Source organism: Columba livia, chromosome 4 (assembly GCF_036013475.1).
Source record: "Columba livia isolate bColLiv1 breed racing homer chromosome 4, bColLiv1.pat.W.v2, whole genome shotgun sequence".
NCBI classification, from domain to species: domain Eukaryota; kingdom Metazoa; phylum Chordata; class Aves; order Columbiformes; family Columbidae; genus Columba; species Columba livia.
Window position 1 is genome coordinate 19,989,975 of NC_088605.1, and position 18,291 is coordinate 20,008,265.

Sequence of the window (18,291 nt, forward strand, 5' to 3'; positions counted from 1 at the left end):
TCATAAAGCTATATAATTGTATTTTGTAAATCCATTATATCCTAATACTCATTTATCTGGCCATTACGCATTAGAAACATCTGGCAGATGTTACTGCAGAAGCAATTCAGAGAAAATATTTGCAAGAAGATAGGTTAGTAGATTTGTAAATGAGTTCAGGGCAGATATCTTAAAAACCAGCATATAAGTGGTTTTGCGGTAAAAAAAAGCAGGCCAAGGCTCTACCAGACAGTAAATCCAAAGTTAGAGCAGTTAATCCCGGATCAAAAATGTCACTGCCTCTTGATGCAATGTACTCAACTAGTACAGCTTAAGGTAACATCATATTTGTTCAAAAAGGCAAAAACTCACCTCTGTGCAATTTGTATTTGATCAAATACCACTTTTTCTCCCATAGTTGTCACTGAAGCAGCACAAAGAAAAAAGCTGGCATAAGCACTGTATTATGTGCTTTGGCTGATTCAACACACATTTAATTGTGCCTGATCTGGACTGAATTTGTATTGCCCAGAGGTCTGGTAAATCACAGAACTGGTCTTTATAAAAATATATCTGCAGCCTCAGAGATAAAGGGTGATGTTGATGAAGTAAAGAGGCAATATAAAATATAAAACTGTTATTCTGCCTTAGATTTTCCCAACAGCTCATCTCCCATTTGAGTACCTAACCAAAAAGTTCCCAGTGCAGCCCGTGGATACTCTGTGGTTTCAGCATCAGACTCCCGAGCTGTACGCCTAACTGGGTAACCATTGGGCCTGACACCATGTAAATAATTTCATCTAGGCAATTAAGAAAATCACTGGACTCTTTTGTTCACACAATGACAGATTTACAAACTAGAAGTTAAGAATATGGTTTATTCAGGATACTTTAAAGTATCTTTTAAGTACGCCACATTATGGCTGAGGGAAGGGAGTGTTCCATAAACAAGAGCATGGTTTAGCGGGAACTTGCTATAGAACAAGAGTTTCAACATGGTTATTAAATTGCTCATTTAATAAAAACTTTATTTTTAGCAGAAAAGTTATTTTATTAGGCAGAATGTATATATTCTTGTGGTTTGCATTGGTTAGTAAACACAGAACTTGTAAAATGTCTCCTGAATACTGAAGTCACAGTATCACAGTATGTTTGGGATTGGAAGGGACCTCAAAAGATCATCTAGTCCAATCCCCCTGCTGGAGCAGGAACACCTAGGTGAGGTCGCACAGGAACATGTCCAGGTGGGTTTTGAATGTCTCCAGTGAAGGAGACTCCACAATCTCCCTGGGCAGCCTGTTCCAGTGTCTGTCACCCTCACTGAGAAGAAGTTTTTTCTCAAGTTTAAGCGGAACCTCTTGTGTTCCAGCTTGATCCCATTACCCCTTATCCTATCATTGTTTGCCACCGAGAAGAGCCTGGCTCCATCCTCATGGCACTCACCCTTTATATATTTATAAACATTAATAAGGTCCCCCCTTAGTCTCCTCTTCTCCAAACTAAAGAGACCCAGCTCCCTCAGCCTTTCTTCATAAGGGAGGTGCTCCACTCCCTTAATCATCTTTGTTGCCCTACGCTGGACCCTCTCCAGCAGTTCCCTGTCCTTCTGGAACTGAGGGGCCCAGAACTCCCTTAGTTATCTGCAGAACACATGAAACTAGCGCTAAATTCCCCCAGCATTATTTGAAGAATATGTCTGAACTGTGTCCAGAAGGATGACTGCAAAACCCAGTCTATTCCCCGTGCTAATCTAGTCACTGGCTGCTACAATAAAATTGTCAACAAAGGTGCAAGCAACTGCCAAAAGGGACAACTTCCACAACGTAGCACCTGTCTATTTTAGATTAGACACACACAACAACCCATCACTTCTCTTGGGCTATTGATGGGAATGACTTTCAGTCCCAACACGTTTGGGCCAGACTTACATCAATTACCTGCAGGTTAAAGGCTTTTTATCCTCCCATTTTATTACTAGTGTCCTCAGAGAGCCACTCTGCCAGCTTCCTGTCCTCAGCCTTCCCCTCTCCAAAACATTTCACTAATATGTATCCAAACTATACTTTCACTCCTCTTCTGCAACTTTTTGCTTCAAACTCAGTTCCACAGTGCTAGATTGTTACAAAATAATAATTTAAAAAATCCTTCTTAGTTGTGATCTGACACTGAAAGGCTGCCTAATTACAGTACAAACCTGTGCAGTTCAGCTCCATGCCGAAGGGCTCTGGGCAAGTGCCCTCCAAGTACAAATATGAGGCTAAGCCTGGTGATGTTTTCCAAAGGAACAGGCAGAGGCTGCTCCACATGCCCCCGCAGGCTCCAGAACCAGCTCTGCGGCTCCAGCAGCTGGTCTGTCCTGGTGCCAGTGAGGCCGGGGAGGTGGGGTCTGGAGGGCATGTGGGTGCAGCTACCTGGAGGTCTCCTCTTCCCTATTATGTTTCAGGCAAAGCATCTGAGAGGGCTGTCAAATGTTACACGGACTAGAGAGGCTTTATGCAAAAATGCCCAGAGTGCAGCTTTATAAAAAGCAGCTGAGGATAGGACCTAACAAGATTGGGTTTTCTTGTGCCAAAATGACTAATTATCAGATGAAATGTCAAAGATTATGTACATGGTAGTAGTGTGACAGACACTGCAGCTATGTGAGGCAGGGAGTACAGCCATCCTTCATGTGTTTTTGATAGTACAGCATGGTTTCTAGTTATTTGGCACTGAGCCTCACTTAAAAAAATGTTCTGGGTCCATCTCCACCTGCCCTTTTCACAGCTTTCCAGGGCTGCTGCCCATTCCTCTCACCCCACGCTGGCGCTGCTGCCTGTTTCAACAGCGCTGAAGCTGAGACCAAAGAATATACTCAGTTGAATACTGCTAAGTTTGTCCCAAGCAATGCAGATGTCTTTGCACTGGGCTCCGTTGCTCTCCTGCTTCCATTTTGATGCAGTGCAGAAACACTGGACTTAGCCCTGCAGCAAGCCAGCCCAGATTGAAAAGTTGTGCTTTACCTCTTTGCCTCTGCCCTGTGCCTTCAAGTGCAGCACGGAGACCCACCTGCAGTTCTAGGCACCAAAGGTGCCACCTCTGCGCACATGTTCAGACACAGTGCAGGACAGCACTGAGTGAAGGGTTTGCAATACGCTGCCATAATCCCTGGTGTGTCACACTGGTGGTGTTGAAACTGCCGTTTTTAGCAGAAGAAATTAATTACTCACTAGTTGTTGTTTGGGCCAAAGAGATGCTAAAACTGCTCATTCGGTTTCAACATCACAGTGACACAGTTGTACTCGTCCCGTTTCCAGGAACTCTGCAGTTTACGTCAGTCAGGGCTCTCTGCACCTCGCTCCGGCACACAGCATAAGCCCTGTAAAAAGAGATACACACGGAGAAGCAGGGTAAGTGGCAGAGATCATCCTGCTGCTGTTACAGAATAATATATCCAAGGGTTTAACAATTTATCATCAAAGCTTTCCCTATTCAAGTATCTTCTACAGAGGACTTTGTAAATAGGAAAAGGGGAAACACAGAGACCCAGGCACCCTTTTAGCAATGCTACGTCAATTACAAAAACAATGATCACTAGGTTTGGGCTTATTGGTGACAGTTTTTCTTCCCTTCAATTTGTGTTACAGCCCAAAATCACAAAGCTGTGATCCCCGAGAACCTCCTTTGTAATGCATATCAACTTTTGTTGTGCTCCTTTGTTCCCAGTGTGACGGAGCATTGTGGTGCCTGTGTCCAGGGAGCAGGTTTGCTTTATTGTTCTTGTAAATATGTACTGCTGGGCGCAGCTCGGTGGAAGGCATTGAGTTTGTGCATGACTGACGCCGACCCGGACAACTGCTCTGACCCCCAGCAGATGGTGGTGCAGGGGCTGCAATGATCTGGAAGTAATAGCATGTGCCATTTCTTTTTGTTTGGAACAGACAGCCAGACCCTGCGTTTCCCTCCCCTGTGCAGCAACAGCTGTATATACAGTACAAACTGGCAAAACCCTAACTGTCACGCTGCTATTCCTCCTCTGCCATCAATCAGAAAACCTTGGGTGCTGAGACTTCATAGAAATTAAACACTATATGAACGCCACATGGCTCTTTCCAATCCTAGTAAAACTGTGTGCTTTGAGGCATAGATCAGTTGCTTTCCTAGAAAAAAGTGAGTAATGGTTAAAGATATCCACCGCCCCCAATATTATACTCAGTAGTGTGGATTTGGTGATTTTTTTAACCTCTACCCAGAAAAAGCCAGGGTATGCGAGTCAGTATCAACTAAGAATTTTAACTTGTAGACTACATATAGGCTATATTGTAGCTTTAATAAGTTTTCATTGTCACTTGTATTTATCGGGGACCAAAATAAGTGTTTGTTTTGAAAGGAAGGTATAAAATGGGTGAAAGTCCACAAGTGACGGTTTTTTCCAAGGCCAGAGGAGATTTATTGCTTCAGAGTGATAGCGGAGCAGTTGGTATTTGTTTTTGCGAGAGGCCAGATTTTTTATAATTCATTGTATACAGGGCATCTCATCAGAGGTCAAAAATGACAAATAATAGCGTGTTTGAGTTAATAATCATGCACTGTATGTTTAGCCTGTGTTACCAATGGCCATAAAATTATCCTGACGGTCCGGAAGGGAATTTCCTTGGGATGGATGGAATAACCGCTCCCTGCCCCTCCTCTCCCAGCCCTGGCTGAGACAGCTATCAAAGAAAGGGGCTGAAAACCAGCTGCGCTCTAAACATTGTATTTCTGGCTGCTATAATGCGTCTGCGAGGCTTTCAGCAGGCAGGTCAAAGAAAGGCAGACTCGCAGCACTAGAAATGAGGAACAAAGGTAGGAGTAATGGCCAGGAAACGCATTTCTTTTTCCACAGAACTTGTTCCCCACTCTCTACCAGCATAAACACCTCTTGAAGATTTCACGCACAAGACCTGTAACCTGCAAGCCCATGTCTAAACTGTCAGATCATTCCCCTGAGAGAGTGGACACCTTTACTTTTTTTAATTCTGAGCAACCTCCCTCTTTGCGTGCAGGGGAAACCTGTCCTGGGTTTTCCTCTATCAGACTCCCCACATTAATGTGATATTCCTGGGGTCACCTCAATTCTCCCAGGGCGCAGCATCATGACATTTCTGTTATGTTGCATTCAGCCTCTGCTGCTGGGCTGTTGGCTGAAATGCATATTTCTCATTATCTTTCATTTAGAAATTTCATCCTAGACTTGAGAAATGACCTTGCAAAGTTTGCTGAGACCAGCTTCAGTTTTGACAAGCTGCCCCCATCTTCTGAAGAAAAAACAGTGTTAGAAAATCCCTGTTTGCCTCCATTGTAGAAACCACCTTGTGTTCATCAACCACCAGCACTGGGTCAAGGAAAAACTATTTGAATTTCTCTTTGTATGACTTTTAATGAAAATGATTGTTCAGTCTGAATTTCTTCCAGATTTTCCTGATCTTATTTCTAGCTGCACTACCTCAAACAACAAACACTACAAAGAGGTAGCTTTACTTTCTTGACTAATGCCATTAGCTTTAGTGAGTCTAATCGCATGAGTAAAATTATGCATGTGCTTAGCTCTTGGCAAGGTCAGTGCCAGCGATGAACAGAAAAACTAAGTGATAGTGAAGCCATGAGTAAGAAGAATGGCTGGTTATCCAGATTTCTAGGAAAAAGATATAGCTGTCTGGAACACTAAAAATGAAACGCCACTTGTTAAGATGAAAGGAGAGTGAATTCTGAACCAAGATTGACAATAAATAAAGTTATACTGAAATTCTTTAATTAATTAGCATCCATGATGTCTCCAGTTACCTCTACAACAGCTATAAGCTCATTAACTTAGTTATGACTTATCTGTTCATCAATTCATTCATTTATACAAAGCTCATATGATATCCAAGCACTAATGAACTTTAACATCAAAAGCTCACGTGTAATACCCTACAAGGAGAAAATTCAAAAGGTTGTTTTATTCACAAGTGTCAACCAGCCTGAATCTAAGCAATGCAATATTCTCAGGCAATTTGTATGGAATTTATTTTCATTAATTACAGCCAGAAATAGTTTTTCTATTTCCAGCATGAGGATTACGGAAAATGGGCTACAGAACAGCAGAGGTTCAAAATGAGAGTGGTATGAAGTCCACCAAGTCCACAACAAATAGAATTTGTGCAACTGTTCTTGACAAAAGAAATAATCCAAGTAGATATCAACATGGTAGTATTACAAGATAATTATTTTTTAGGATTACTCGTTCTTTTACCATGCCTTTAGACTACTTCAAAAAAATCTTCTGTTTCTGGAGTGTATAACTTCCTGAATGTTTTAAATAAAGAAACAGCCCCAAACCAAGTATTATCTTCAAAGCCTGAGGCCATGGACAGTCCCTGTAAGACACTAAATACACAAAATCAGTTTATCTTCTTCATACAGGACCACCATAAGGCTTAACCATCAGTAAATTCTCCAAATCATATTTATGTGGGACCTAGTTTTATACTTGTTGTGAAGCAAATAATTTCCTAACTCCTCTCTATAGCCATAACTAGGAAAATTCCTGTGTGCATATATTTGTATGTAGAATTACAGGTGAAGGATCTCTGCCTGTTTCCTTCCATTCAACATAGCATATGGTTATGACTGGGACCTAGACTTTCCTAGTACATAGTAAAATGTGCTGGCTTATAATATCAAATAGGTTTTTAGTGGTAATTTTATCAAGGGGTTATGCGCAGTTTGTGGTTTTCTTTCAGAGTAGGCTGCTGAGCTCTTTTTTGTATCTTGTTATAGTTAGTCTGAAACTTCCTTAAGCACTATATTCAGCAGAAAAATGTGTATAATCAAGAGTGTGGGTTTTCTCGTGTTTTGTCAAACTAAATGAGTTTTCATTCTTTGGGCGTTTTTCCAAAAACACATTTTACTTGCAGGTAAAGGTGAAGCATGTCAGCATACATTTCTCAAAGAGTCTCATGAATAGTAGAACAGACTAGCTGAAAAAATCAGCTCTAAGTCACTGAATTAAAGGTTTGGGTTTGAGCACATCTCCAGCAGCATAGATTGTAAAGTAATATACATCATGAAAACAACAGAACTGCGACAGCAGCTCTGGTTGAACAGTTTTTTTGCACAAAGACATCTGTTTTCACATTGGTTCAGAACTGTAGCATTGCAAATTCAGTTTGTATTTATATATGAATAAAATTGATAAAACATCTGGAGTCATAATGTTTAAATCTTCCTTTTGCTTTAATTCTTTGTTATAATTCAGAGTCTAACTGACTAGTTCAATGTTCCCTGCTCTCTTGATTTCAGCGGGATGCAACTAATATCCTTTGGCGTACTCTGCCCAAAGCGCAGGCGGGCTGAAAAGGAGCTGTATCTTCTCTAGCATGTGTTGGAAGCATGGAGACTTTTACACATGGAGTTTAATCTGCTGTAGTCCTTGTCAGTAATGACTTTGTAATCCTGCATTCTGTGGTTTAATCTTAGAACCGGTTTGGTGAGTACAGATGCTAACCGTGGCAGGAGGTCAGGGCAGCGTGGGAGCCCCTGGCAGCACCCAGGTGGGCCGCGGTGAACCCTGGCTCTGCTGGTATTTGTGGCTGCTGGGGCCCAGGGGCAGGAAGTACCTGGCCTGGTGAACCCCGGCTCTGCTGGTCTGCTGGTATCTGTGGCTGCTGGGGTGCAGGGGCAGGAGGTACCTGGTGGGTGCTGGGCAGGTTCGGACAGCCTCCAGGACACGTTACTCTCCAGCTGATGCACATGTTCACTGAAGTCTGGTGGTACCTGCAGGGGCATCCCGAGGATGGGGAGGCTGATGGCAGCAGCCACCGCTGCAGACATCACCGCTGCATGTGGAGAGCTGTGTGTGGAGAGCGGGCACAAGGGAATAACACAGTGCCACACTTCCTTGGTGGACAGGCACCATGAGCACGAGCGGAGGAGTTCTGCGTAAGAGAGGCCCAGAGATGGGCTCTTCGAGGAGCCCAGTAAAACTAAGAGAGAGGATAGTTTACATGCAATAAAAAAACCCACAACCAACCTTCACCTAATGGAAAATAGGTGAATATACTTTTCTGAGGTAGGATGAGGAACAAAATTTAATACAATTCAAAGTGTCTTAACAGTGTGTTCTAGAAAAGTATTTAAAAATAAGAGGTTATAGAAGTCAGTCATCAAGCTGTTCACACTGTTAACCTACATAACCACATGATGTTATTACTGTTAACCTCATATTCCCTCCCCCTCTTCCTTCCTATTGTTTGCTATGCTCACTTCTTGCATCTTGCCCTCTGTGAAGGGACTGTACTTGTTTGCAAGGCAATGCCAGAGTGAAGCCTCAGTCTGACTGTAGCTTTTGGGAACTACCATACGAAGGTACACTTATGCCCCAAATGGCACTAAGATGCAGATTCGGATTTTTCTTTGTGCTAATGTCCCCTCTGAGGTTATGACACACAAGCAAAAACTATTTAACAACACTCCTGCTGCAGACTGCTAACTGGCCTGTCCTTTCTCTCTATCATCCTCAAGACAACGTTGCAAACCCTCCAAGCTATACTGAATGATATAATCTATTTCAAACAGCAGAGGCACTTCTGACACTGAGCTGCCCAGCTAGCAGCTGCAGTGATAACTTTTGTTGGCATATGCACTGAAGTTCAGATGTAAGATAGGTTCTGTGGGCAACTGCCTGTTTATTTTCCTTCCTAGATACGCGGTTAAACCACATTGTACATCCTGTGCTTTTAAAATTCCAGCAAGGTTGTATCACAGTACCTACCACTAGAAGGTGTGATTTATACCACCAGATACAAACTGCAACATCTTGAGATAAACCTGCTGCTTATAATGAAGATTCAGATAACTGTGTGGTTCTACTACTTAAAATGTTTTTTAAGGTCACTGGACTTTAGAAATAGCTAGGATTTTACCAGACACACACTGAGTTATTTTTATAAGAATATGGATTCAGCTGAGAAGGGCACTCTTGTCTCCTTGCATGTCTCTTATATGCTTGTGCTAAGCACATAGGAGACACGGGGTGCTTCTACACAAAGAGATGCAGGTCTGTTGTCTTCTCATCTTTCTCCAAGCCAGCGAGGCAGAAGGTAGTTGCCAAACCAGAAGCTAGCCAGCATGTTCGCTAGTACTGTGCCCAAAGGAATGAGCTTAGGGGAAGTCCAGAGCCAAAGTTGAGCTGGAGAGAGTTTGGTCTGGACTGGTTCAACAAGATGTTGAAATCTTCAGCTCAGTTATCACAGCTTGCACCCAGTGCTCCCTGCTCCTGTCGGCTCTTCTGCTCCAGAGCTGGGCTGCTCAAGCACTGCTGGCCAGCAGCTTCCTCAGTACCACTGTGGAGACCAACCTCCAGGCTAAAGAACTTCTTCCCTGTCCACAGGGAAGGCCTAGTCCCTAAGGACACTGTGGCCTTTTGCTCCCTGCCTTTCCTCCTCTTTCCACCCAAAGTAAAATCTGGAGGGGTTGGGAGAGCCATATGAATTCCCAGATGAAGCTGCTGGCATCCACTTGGCACAGTTGTGGAGCTGGCTCTGTCCACATCTGCACGTGTCTGTGAATCCAAAGAAGCAGAAAGTGGTCCTGTCCTCCAGTTTACAAGTGAGAGTAAACTGGACTTCCTTCTTTAACAGCCTTCTGCTTTCGAAGGCGGCTAATGGATCTGAGCATCCAGCTGGAGTCAGGTGGCAGAGCATCTGCTTAGAAGAGTGAACCCCAACACTTGCTGAAATCACATCCTTCAGAGGCACATCCAAGCTTTGCTTCTCCAAATCGTCCCTGAAGCAATGGGTCTCGTTCACAACCCTTCCATCAACATCAGCCGGGCTTAAATGAAAAAGTCAAACTACCAATCTGCAGAGCAAACACAAAATTTTAAATGGTGCAAACCTTCCATTTAAATTTTTCTACTTCAGCTCTGGAAGTGTTCATATTCATCACAGACCAGAAAGCAGGGCCTAGTTCCCCAAGGTACTAGATGCTTTTGGTTTCCAAAAAATTCAACAGGAATTGCTCACACTCAACTATGTTAAATACAAGCTTTTAACAGCAAGAAGAAAACTCAATGCATGAACAATATTAAAAAACCCTCTGTGGTTTTATTATCTTTCCTTCCACTGGCTGCTCACATAATTTCAGGCTATTGTTTCTGACTTGAATAGTATTCCTGGCCTTTTGAACTACAGACTGCTTATCACCAAAAAGAAAAAAAAAAATTCAATGGTTATTTGTTTTATAATGTACCACTTTCAGTGACTACAATAGTTTCTGTAATTATTAATTCTTTGAAATAATATAACTGCTCCAGTATCCAATTAATCTGGTTATTAATCAAAATGCCTTCTTTGTATAATACTAAAAGTCTAGACACTGCAGATTATTGTGTGCTATATTTTTAGACCTTCCAGTTTGATTCAAAACACACTAAAAGAGGGGCCCCAGAAAATGACCATCTAGAGACAGTCCGTGGCAAATATCCAGAAATCATTCTTAATGGAATGGAGCTAGCACAAGCTGAGATCACACTTTAGCCTTGGGAGGAAAAAAAAATAGAGAGAAGATGTTTTTAGGAAGAGATTTCCAAGGGGATTATGAGTTGCTCTTTGCAAACAATACAGAGGATTTCCAGTATGCATTGTGCTTTTGCCGAGAACTGTGCCTATGAGGGAGCCAATCAAAGTCCTTTCATACCTAATGAGGAGGGGGAAATCACGATGGGGAAAGTCCCTTAATGATAGCAAACAATAGCTGTTTGTACAGCGAGTAGAATTACAGCAAACTTTGTTGCCAAGCAATCTCTTTAAACATGATTTTACTCATCTGAGACATTATTAATTGAATTAGTATTAGCAGCAGAGAGCATATGTGGGAGAGAAACCCAAAATCATATTAACAGGATTACCAAAATTTTATCTTTTTTCCTAATTTGGGAGACAGCAGAGGTGAAGTAATAAAAATTATGTGAGTTTTGGAATCTCAGTGGATCTTTAAATCAACGTTGCATTTGTACTTGAATTTAGATTGACCTGTTACACTGAAGACAAAGGAAGCTGAACAGATTGGACACAATCCTTGATGTAAAAGGGTTCATTTTCAAACACTGTTTGCTAATGGAAAATCAGACCCTCACCTTGCAATGGTAATGTTGTTAAATGAATCCAAACTTGGGGTCTTCTTTTTTTGTTATGTCGAAATGTTGGAGCTCATCCAGGTAACTCCGTTTTGCAGATACCTTCTGTCCCTGCCTGTATGCAGCCATCTATCCAAGAGGTCACCACAAGGTTCGCTTTATTGGTTGGAGTCTTAGCAGACCCTAAATGTTTGTTTGCTAAACAAAGATTATGTTACGCATTTTGGTTGCAGATGACAACAAAATTACGGAATCAGGCTTTTCATTTAAAGTTGATTTAAAAAAAAAAAAATGATGTAAATTTTCTATGTAAGAAACCTAACAGATTTCATAGCTCTGCCTCTAGATCCCAGTCTCCTTTTGTTCAGTTTTTATTCACTATTCAGAGAATAATTTCTTTTCCATTTCCCACTGGTTCCTGAGCTCCCCATGAATTAAGTTTTGAACTCAATAAATAGGAATGACAGAACATTTGGTCTGTGCAGCCTGACAGAGCCATAAAAAGCAACGGCACAGGTGAACCCCAGTCAGTGGGTTTTGACTTTACTCACAGCCCTAGTAGGAAGCTCGAGCTGCTCAACAGTTATCAGCTTGGGTTTGTTTTTATACCATTTAACTGATTCACATGGAGCAGGTGCGTCACCGATTGACAAAACTACAAAAGCTCCAGCTTGAACTCCTGTGAGAATATTTATTTTATACTGAGAGAAAAAACTTGTCCATCTTCCCCGCACACTGCACTTCCCGGCACGCTCTCCCCACCGCTCACTGAAGGCCGCGGGTCCCGCCGCGGAGCCCAGCCGGGGCGGGCAGGGAAGGCCACGACGCCAGGGCCCACACGGGCCCCCTCCCGGGACGCCCACCCGAGGCCGGGCCCGAGGGACAGCGGCGCCGCGCGGAGCCCGCCAGGCCGCGCACGTGCCGGGCCCGCAGGCAGCACGAGGCGGGCGGTCCCACACGCCATTCCCGCGAGGGGGGAAGAAAGGAGGCGGTGGTGCGAGTGCCCCTCGCCAGTGCTCCAGCGAGCGCCTCGTCAGCCACCTCTCCCCTGCCTCCTCGCTCCGAATGTCTTTTCCCTGGCCACCCCCTCGCGATGGCCCGTCCCTCCCAGCCGGCGAGGGAAGGCGCAGGAGCGAGACGCGCGAGCGGGCAGAGGGAATCCCTCAGTTCCTCCCCCCGGCTCCGCGCGCTCTGCTCTCGCGAGAGCTGCCGCGCTCCCCGCTCTGCCTGCCGGCCGGCGGCGCCCAACTCTCGCGAGAGCGGCGCGGTTCCCACGCCTCGGCTGTTGTGTCTGAGGGAGAGCCCGGGCGCTGAGTGGGCGGTGCGCGCTGTCCCCCCGCTCCCCGCCCAGCGCGTGTCTCACGGGCCCGCGCACGCGCGCTCCGGGCCCGCGGAGGGGGCGCTCTCGCGAGAGTAGGAGTTTTGGCGAGAGTTTGTGGAAGATGGCGCCTGTTGTGACAGGGTAAGTGCGGGGGTTTCGTAGCGCCGCGCCGGGAGCCACCTGGTTCTGGGGGTGCTGGGGCGCCGGCTGCGCCGCTCTCGCCCGCCGGCGCCTCTGCCGCCGCTGTGGGGAAGGGAGCGCTGTCCTCCGGACGGCCCGGGGGCAGGACCCGAGACGCAAACCCCGGGGGGCTGGGATCCCCCCGGGTGGGCGCACGGAGGAGGCCCCCGGGTGACGGACTGCGAGCAGCCAGGCTCTCTGGCGGCCGCCCGGCGCGGGGGTCCCGTCAGGGCTGGGCGCTTCCTTTGCTCTCCTTCTCTCCGGCACGGGCACCGCGGTCGGGACTCCGTGCAGGGTCGGTGCTCATCCCGCCGCTCCGGAGAGGTTCCCTTTCTGAGGGCTTCCTAAAGAACAGTGGAGCCCGGCGGGGAGGGCACCCGGGGCTGGTGCAGGCCGGTTCCCCGTCTCTGTCGCCCCAGCTGCATCCTGCCATAGGATGGAGACCCCCGGGCTCCCTCGGCCACAGACCGGGAGCGCTTGGACAAAGGCTGTGGCTCCTGCGGTCAGGAGAAGTTGAGCGCGGTGTTCCTGCCCTGCCTGAGCCCCTCCGCACGGCGGGGACCGGCCGGAGGCCCCGGCCCGGTTCGCGGAGCGGCTCTGTGGCGGCCGGTGGTGAAGAGCTCTCGGTCGGGCGTCCCAGGCCGTCACACACCCGTCCTCTCAGGCTGGGGGGCTGCGGTTCCTCCGTGTGCACCATTCCTAGGGCTTTGTTGAGTTTTCTTAGCTGCCTTCCTGCTAATATTGCATCGCACTGAAGGAGATCGGCCTCTCCACCCCACTAAGCCACGCTGGATCATGATGAATGATAGTTGCCATCCCTTTCAGCCGCACTGGGTAATACTTAATCATGGCTAGCCAGCTGCAGTGTGTGTCACGGTAGTGAGTGACACCCTCTTAGACACCTACAGCTGGTGAATAATAACAGATCCACTGCTGGTATACAGTATGCAATCTCACCTGCAGTGTTACATTGCGTATTGCTATCCTCACCACATCTTGAATTCTGCTGCTTATTGTAGGTGCTGTGTCCTTAATTTTGGACTATGCTGAGCACATGTGATCTCCCTCTAGGTGCTGAGGGAAGGGACAGTCAAGAACAGGCAGTTTCTGTACTCCACCTGTTTGTTCCAAATGAAATCTTGACTGGTGAAAGTGCCACTGTGTCTTTCTAAAACGTGGACCTTATTTTATGATTTCACAGTGCGTCTGTGACCTTCTGTCTTCCCTGTGGGATTACATTGTCTGCAGCATTGGCTCTGTGGTTAGAGAGCAACAGCCTGCTTGGGGGTGGGGTGGAGTTGGTGGTTGATGCTTTTGTTCTCATGGAGAAGGTAGCATTATGGTATTTAGTTGTTTTGTTTGGCTGCAGTACTGTTTCCAATTCCTCACTCTTGTTTGTCGAAAACTAAATAGAAGCTTTTGCTTCATTTCCATCCTGATAAAGGCATCTTGTGGCTCATACACATTTTCTCAATTAAATGTTCTTTAAGGAAGCTGGTCTTGTTTGTTATGGTTCATGGAGTGTACTGTTTTAGAGGTTAGAGTTGAAAGAAGGGAAAAAATGCTTTTAAAGTTTGCTATAAGTGTTAGTCTGCATTCTAGTTAGCAATTAAGTTTTTCCACGTTTCTGTTGGTTTACTCATCTGAATATTTGGGCTCCATTTCCTTTTGTTCGTTGATTATTACAGGTTTGTCAGAAGTGTTTTCATGTTTGTGATGTTACTTTTATCCTTCTCTCAGAGATCTGTTAAAATGTTGGCAAGAACAACTGTAGTCTTTTGTTTGTTTTTAAAATAAGTGATCAAATAATTTTACCATTAGGAAAAATAGCGTTTTAACGAGAGTGAAAAAAGCTCTGTAGTTTAGGATTTTAATGCTAAATTTGTTGTTCAAAACCTGTAAGTTGAACAATTATCTGAAAAGTAGTCTTGTTTTCTTACTGTGAAATATTTTTACTGTTAGTAAAATGAAGTCTGTTAACTTTGGTTAATGTTATGGTTAGATTACATTAAGGACTCTGTATTTTTTTTATTATATGACCTGTTTTTGGAGTACGGCTCTGATGTCTGTATTAGAATGAAGAATTGATGATACTTCAGTAGCTGATTTTCTTTTTAGTCAGTAAAGACAGTTTTCTTTCTAGACTGTTCTGTAAAAGCTGACTTGCATAGGAAAAAAGTGCTTGCAACTAAATAGCTATAACTGAAGAATGTAGTACACAAATACTGCAGTGTATTTTCATGGACAGCTTGCAGTTCTTATGGATTCTCAAACTTTGAGATAAAGCATATGGCTTTCCTGCCATCAGTGTAAACTGAATGGAAAACTCTTTTTGTTGTTGTTGTTGTTGTTGTTGTTTTTTTTCCTCCTGTGAAAACTGTGTGCCTTAGCCTAAATTATGGTACATAGGTTTAAGTGGTGTTGGAATGGAATAGTAGGAGTTCACTGAGGTAATTTTGTGAGGCGGTCAGGGTACATTAGGAGTTTCTTGTTTGCAACGTGTGGCATACTCCTGCTACTTGCATCACAAGGAACATTTTGATCAAAATTGCTTGTATATACAGTGTGACTGAGCCAAAATTACACAGTGGCAGAACTAGATATAATGAGAAAACACGCAGAAATATGAAACAAGTAACTGAAAACGAATTATTAACTATTTGAACTATTATTTCAAATGAAATGGCTAATTTATGGCTGGCATAGTAGAATAGTATTTTTGGAGGTTGTGGAGAATTTTTGCTTTTTCTTGTGAATGGTTAGGGAAACTCATCAATTTAAGATGACAAAACTAGAGCACGTTTTGAGTGCAAAACACTTTGTTTTAAACCATTACTGATACTACAAAAATATCTGTAGGTCTCAATTAGTTTGAAAATCTCTGTGCTATGCCTAATACAACTGTATGACAGGGAGAATTCTAATCCTGAGAACTTAATTTTGTGTCATTTGAAAATTACATAAATATGGTATGATACCTTCTCTGTAGTCTGGGACAACCTGATATTTAAAATACTAGAAAATAATGCAAGAAACCTTTGCAAAGGTTCCAATACCAGCAAACAAGTGAACGAAATTTAGAAGGAGTAGAAAAAAGTGAAAAATGCTAGATAAAGGTTTGAGTACTTGTTTAGCAGCAAAACCCTCCACAATAGCAGCATACAAGATAATATTTGGAGTATTTTTCAAATAGGCTGAGAAGCCTTGAGAAAGACAAAAACAACTGAGTCGGCTTATCACTGGTATGATGTTTTCCATAGGCACTGTGAAGTAGAAAATGGTTTTAGTAACACTTTTCTAAGCATCAGACTATTTAAGTTATGTGTCTGAGTTAGTCGTCCCAAAGTTCTGTGGTTAAGAGGTGTTCCCTCACTCAGAATATGTAACGATTTAAGGGTAAGGGAGGACAGGTCGGGGATGACACGGGAGGATGTTTGGCATCAGTGCAGTGAATTTTATCGTAGTGGTCTAGGTGTGCCAGCCATCTGGTTGTTTTGCGTGTTTGTTTTTAATGAAAACTATGGAAAAACTTGTAGGAAGTTTTTGAAGGAGAAGGTACTCATTTGTGGAGCTTTCCCAGCCACGAGGAAAACTGAAGAGAAGTTCAGAGATGAAAATATAACAGTTTATCATAACTTTAACCTCATCTACATCCTGATTAGTAATTTTAGGATGAGGACATTGACCAGTAAGGGTCTTGAAGTAGAGAGTGAAGTGGATGCTGCTCAGTAGATGGGAGGGGGGGAAGACTTGTGTGGTCTGACCTTAGGCTAAAAAAGCTATCTAGAGAGGAATGTTCAGAATAAATAAAACAGGGTCATCTCTGGATTTTGAGAGAAGGATGCTTCGTTAGTTCATATGCGAACTGCTGTGGTCACAGGGTAAAATTTCGGCTATTAAAAGCATATCTTAGTGATGTGGTGGGCATTGCCAGGATCTTGGAACCAGATTATTTCTAAGAGCTATAGAGAACTGTGGTTTGAGGGCTGATGCTTAGTTAAGAGTCCTGAAAGTCAGTGACTTGCAGTGGTGGGAAGGAAACTGAAGCAATGATAGGAAGAGTAAGACCTGTGTTTTGTCTGCTGAGACTGAGGTGATAGTCAGGCATCTGTTCAAAGACAGACACAAGCAGAGGTGTTAGCTTGGACAGCATGGGAGATATGAAGTATAAAGTATGTTTCTGATTAATGACAGGGAGTTAATAGTTGAATTTGAATCCTGACCCTGGATAAAGTGAAGGAGAATAGAAAGGAATGTAAGACAAACCTATTAAATGATTCATAAAATAGTACAGGTGAATGAGGAGTCTCCTTCAGGAGGACACACTGAAAGAACAATTAGAATGATAAGGGATGAATCATGGCAGCAACCATGCCAAGGAAACCATGGAGAATGTTTCTGGAAAAGAAGCATTACTGGTAGTCTTAGGTGATTGACAAGTCTAGGAAGATAAGAATTACATATTGATTCTGAGCCTCATCACAGGGTTAGGCTGCAAGAGATGTTAAAATGGTTTCAGTGAAGCTCAAGGACTGGAAACAGGATTATATAGACTACAGAAGCAGAATTCAAGGATGGGATTCTCCAGGCTACAGTTTTTACTATCACTGGAGGTTTAAACAGTGCTTATTAAGATTTGAGTAATGGCATAACTACAGATATTGTATTGTGTATATGCACATGATGACTGTTAAAAGTTGGGGAAAAGTCGTTTACAATCAAATGAGTAGATGGTTTTGTGTGACTAACATTTAAATCATTATCAAGGAGCATGTCAATGTCTTAAGTCTGGCTATTGTGAAATCTTTGTGAGCACTATATTTTTGAAGGAGTCTTCTGACATGCTTGCAAATATGCTTTTAACCTTTTGTAGTTTCAGGAGGAACAATATTATGAAGTTAAGGTCTTGATTTGGGTTTTATTTGCTTTCATTGTTTATTCATTGCATTCAGCAGCTCTTTGTGATTTCTGACTTATTCTGGTTGGTGCAGAGCACAAAGAAACTTTGAAAATAATCTTTTTATAGCTTTATTTCTCCGGAAATAATCTGTAGACTGTTTTATTAGGCATAATATGTGTGTGTTTTTTATGGCTAGTTAAAAGGCAATATCCTTTGCTGATATCTCTTTGCAGAGAGAACTCTCTGTTAAGCATGCTATTCCATACTATGAGTTGCATAAATGAACATGGGTTCGTCAATGAGTTTCTTTCTTCTAATTTGTTAATTTCTACTCTGCAGTAATAATTCATTCTAGGATTGTTTTTATTATTTGAACTTAAGCAATTTCTATATTTAAAAATAATGTGAAAAGAAGATGAAGTAGCCTATAGCTACTTATAAAGCCTTCTTAAAAGACCTGTGGTTCCTTCATAGACAAAGATTTTGAAAAAAAGTTTTATAGTTAGTAACTCATTTTCGGTGAAGCGTACATTAAGGTGCAGTATATACCTATTCTACACTGTGTTTGGTTTTTGATAAAACTGAAGGAAGAAATGGTAATTTTAGATTTGAAAGATACATATTTAATACAAACAGGTATTCAATTTTATGCAATACATTTGACTCTTTATTGGGAATAAAGCATTTAGTTTATGCAAAATATTAGTTTCACATTTGGAGAGCAAATCATGTCAGCAGAATTTTAAAGTTTCAGGACATATTTTCTATATTTGC

At 43.2% G+C, this 18,291-nt stretch overlaps 1 protein-coding gene across 2 annotated transcripts in view; it reads left to right on the plus strand.

The window, feature by feature from the left end:
* RBPJ (recombination signal binding protein for immunoglobulin kappa J region) overlaps nt 1–18,291 on the plus strand; it is a 157,435-nt gene that overhangs the window by 79,284 nt on the left and 59,860 nt on the right. Inside the window, exon 1 of one of the 2 annotated variants that reach the window (XM_065060671.1) lies at nt 12,467–12,578. The exons of the other annotated variant lie outside the window; for it this stretch is intronic. Coding sequence (XP_064916743.1) covers nt 12,559–12,578 — 20 coding nt within the window. The 5' untranslated portion in view covers nt 12,467–12,558. Of the gene's footprint in view, nt 1–12,466; nt 12,579–18,291 lie in introns of those variants that run through there. 2 annotated transcript variants of the gene reach the window in all.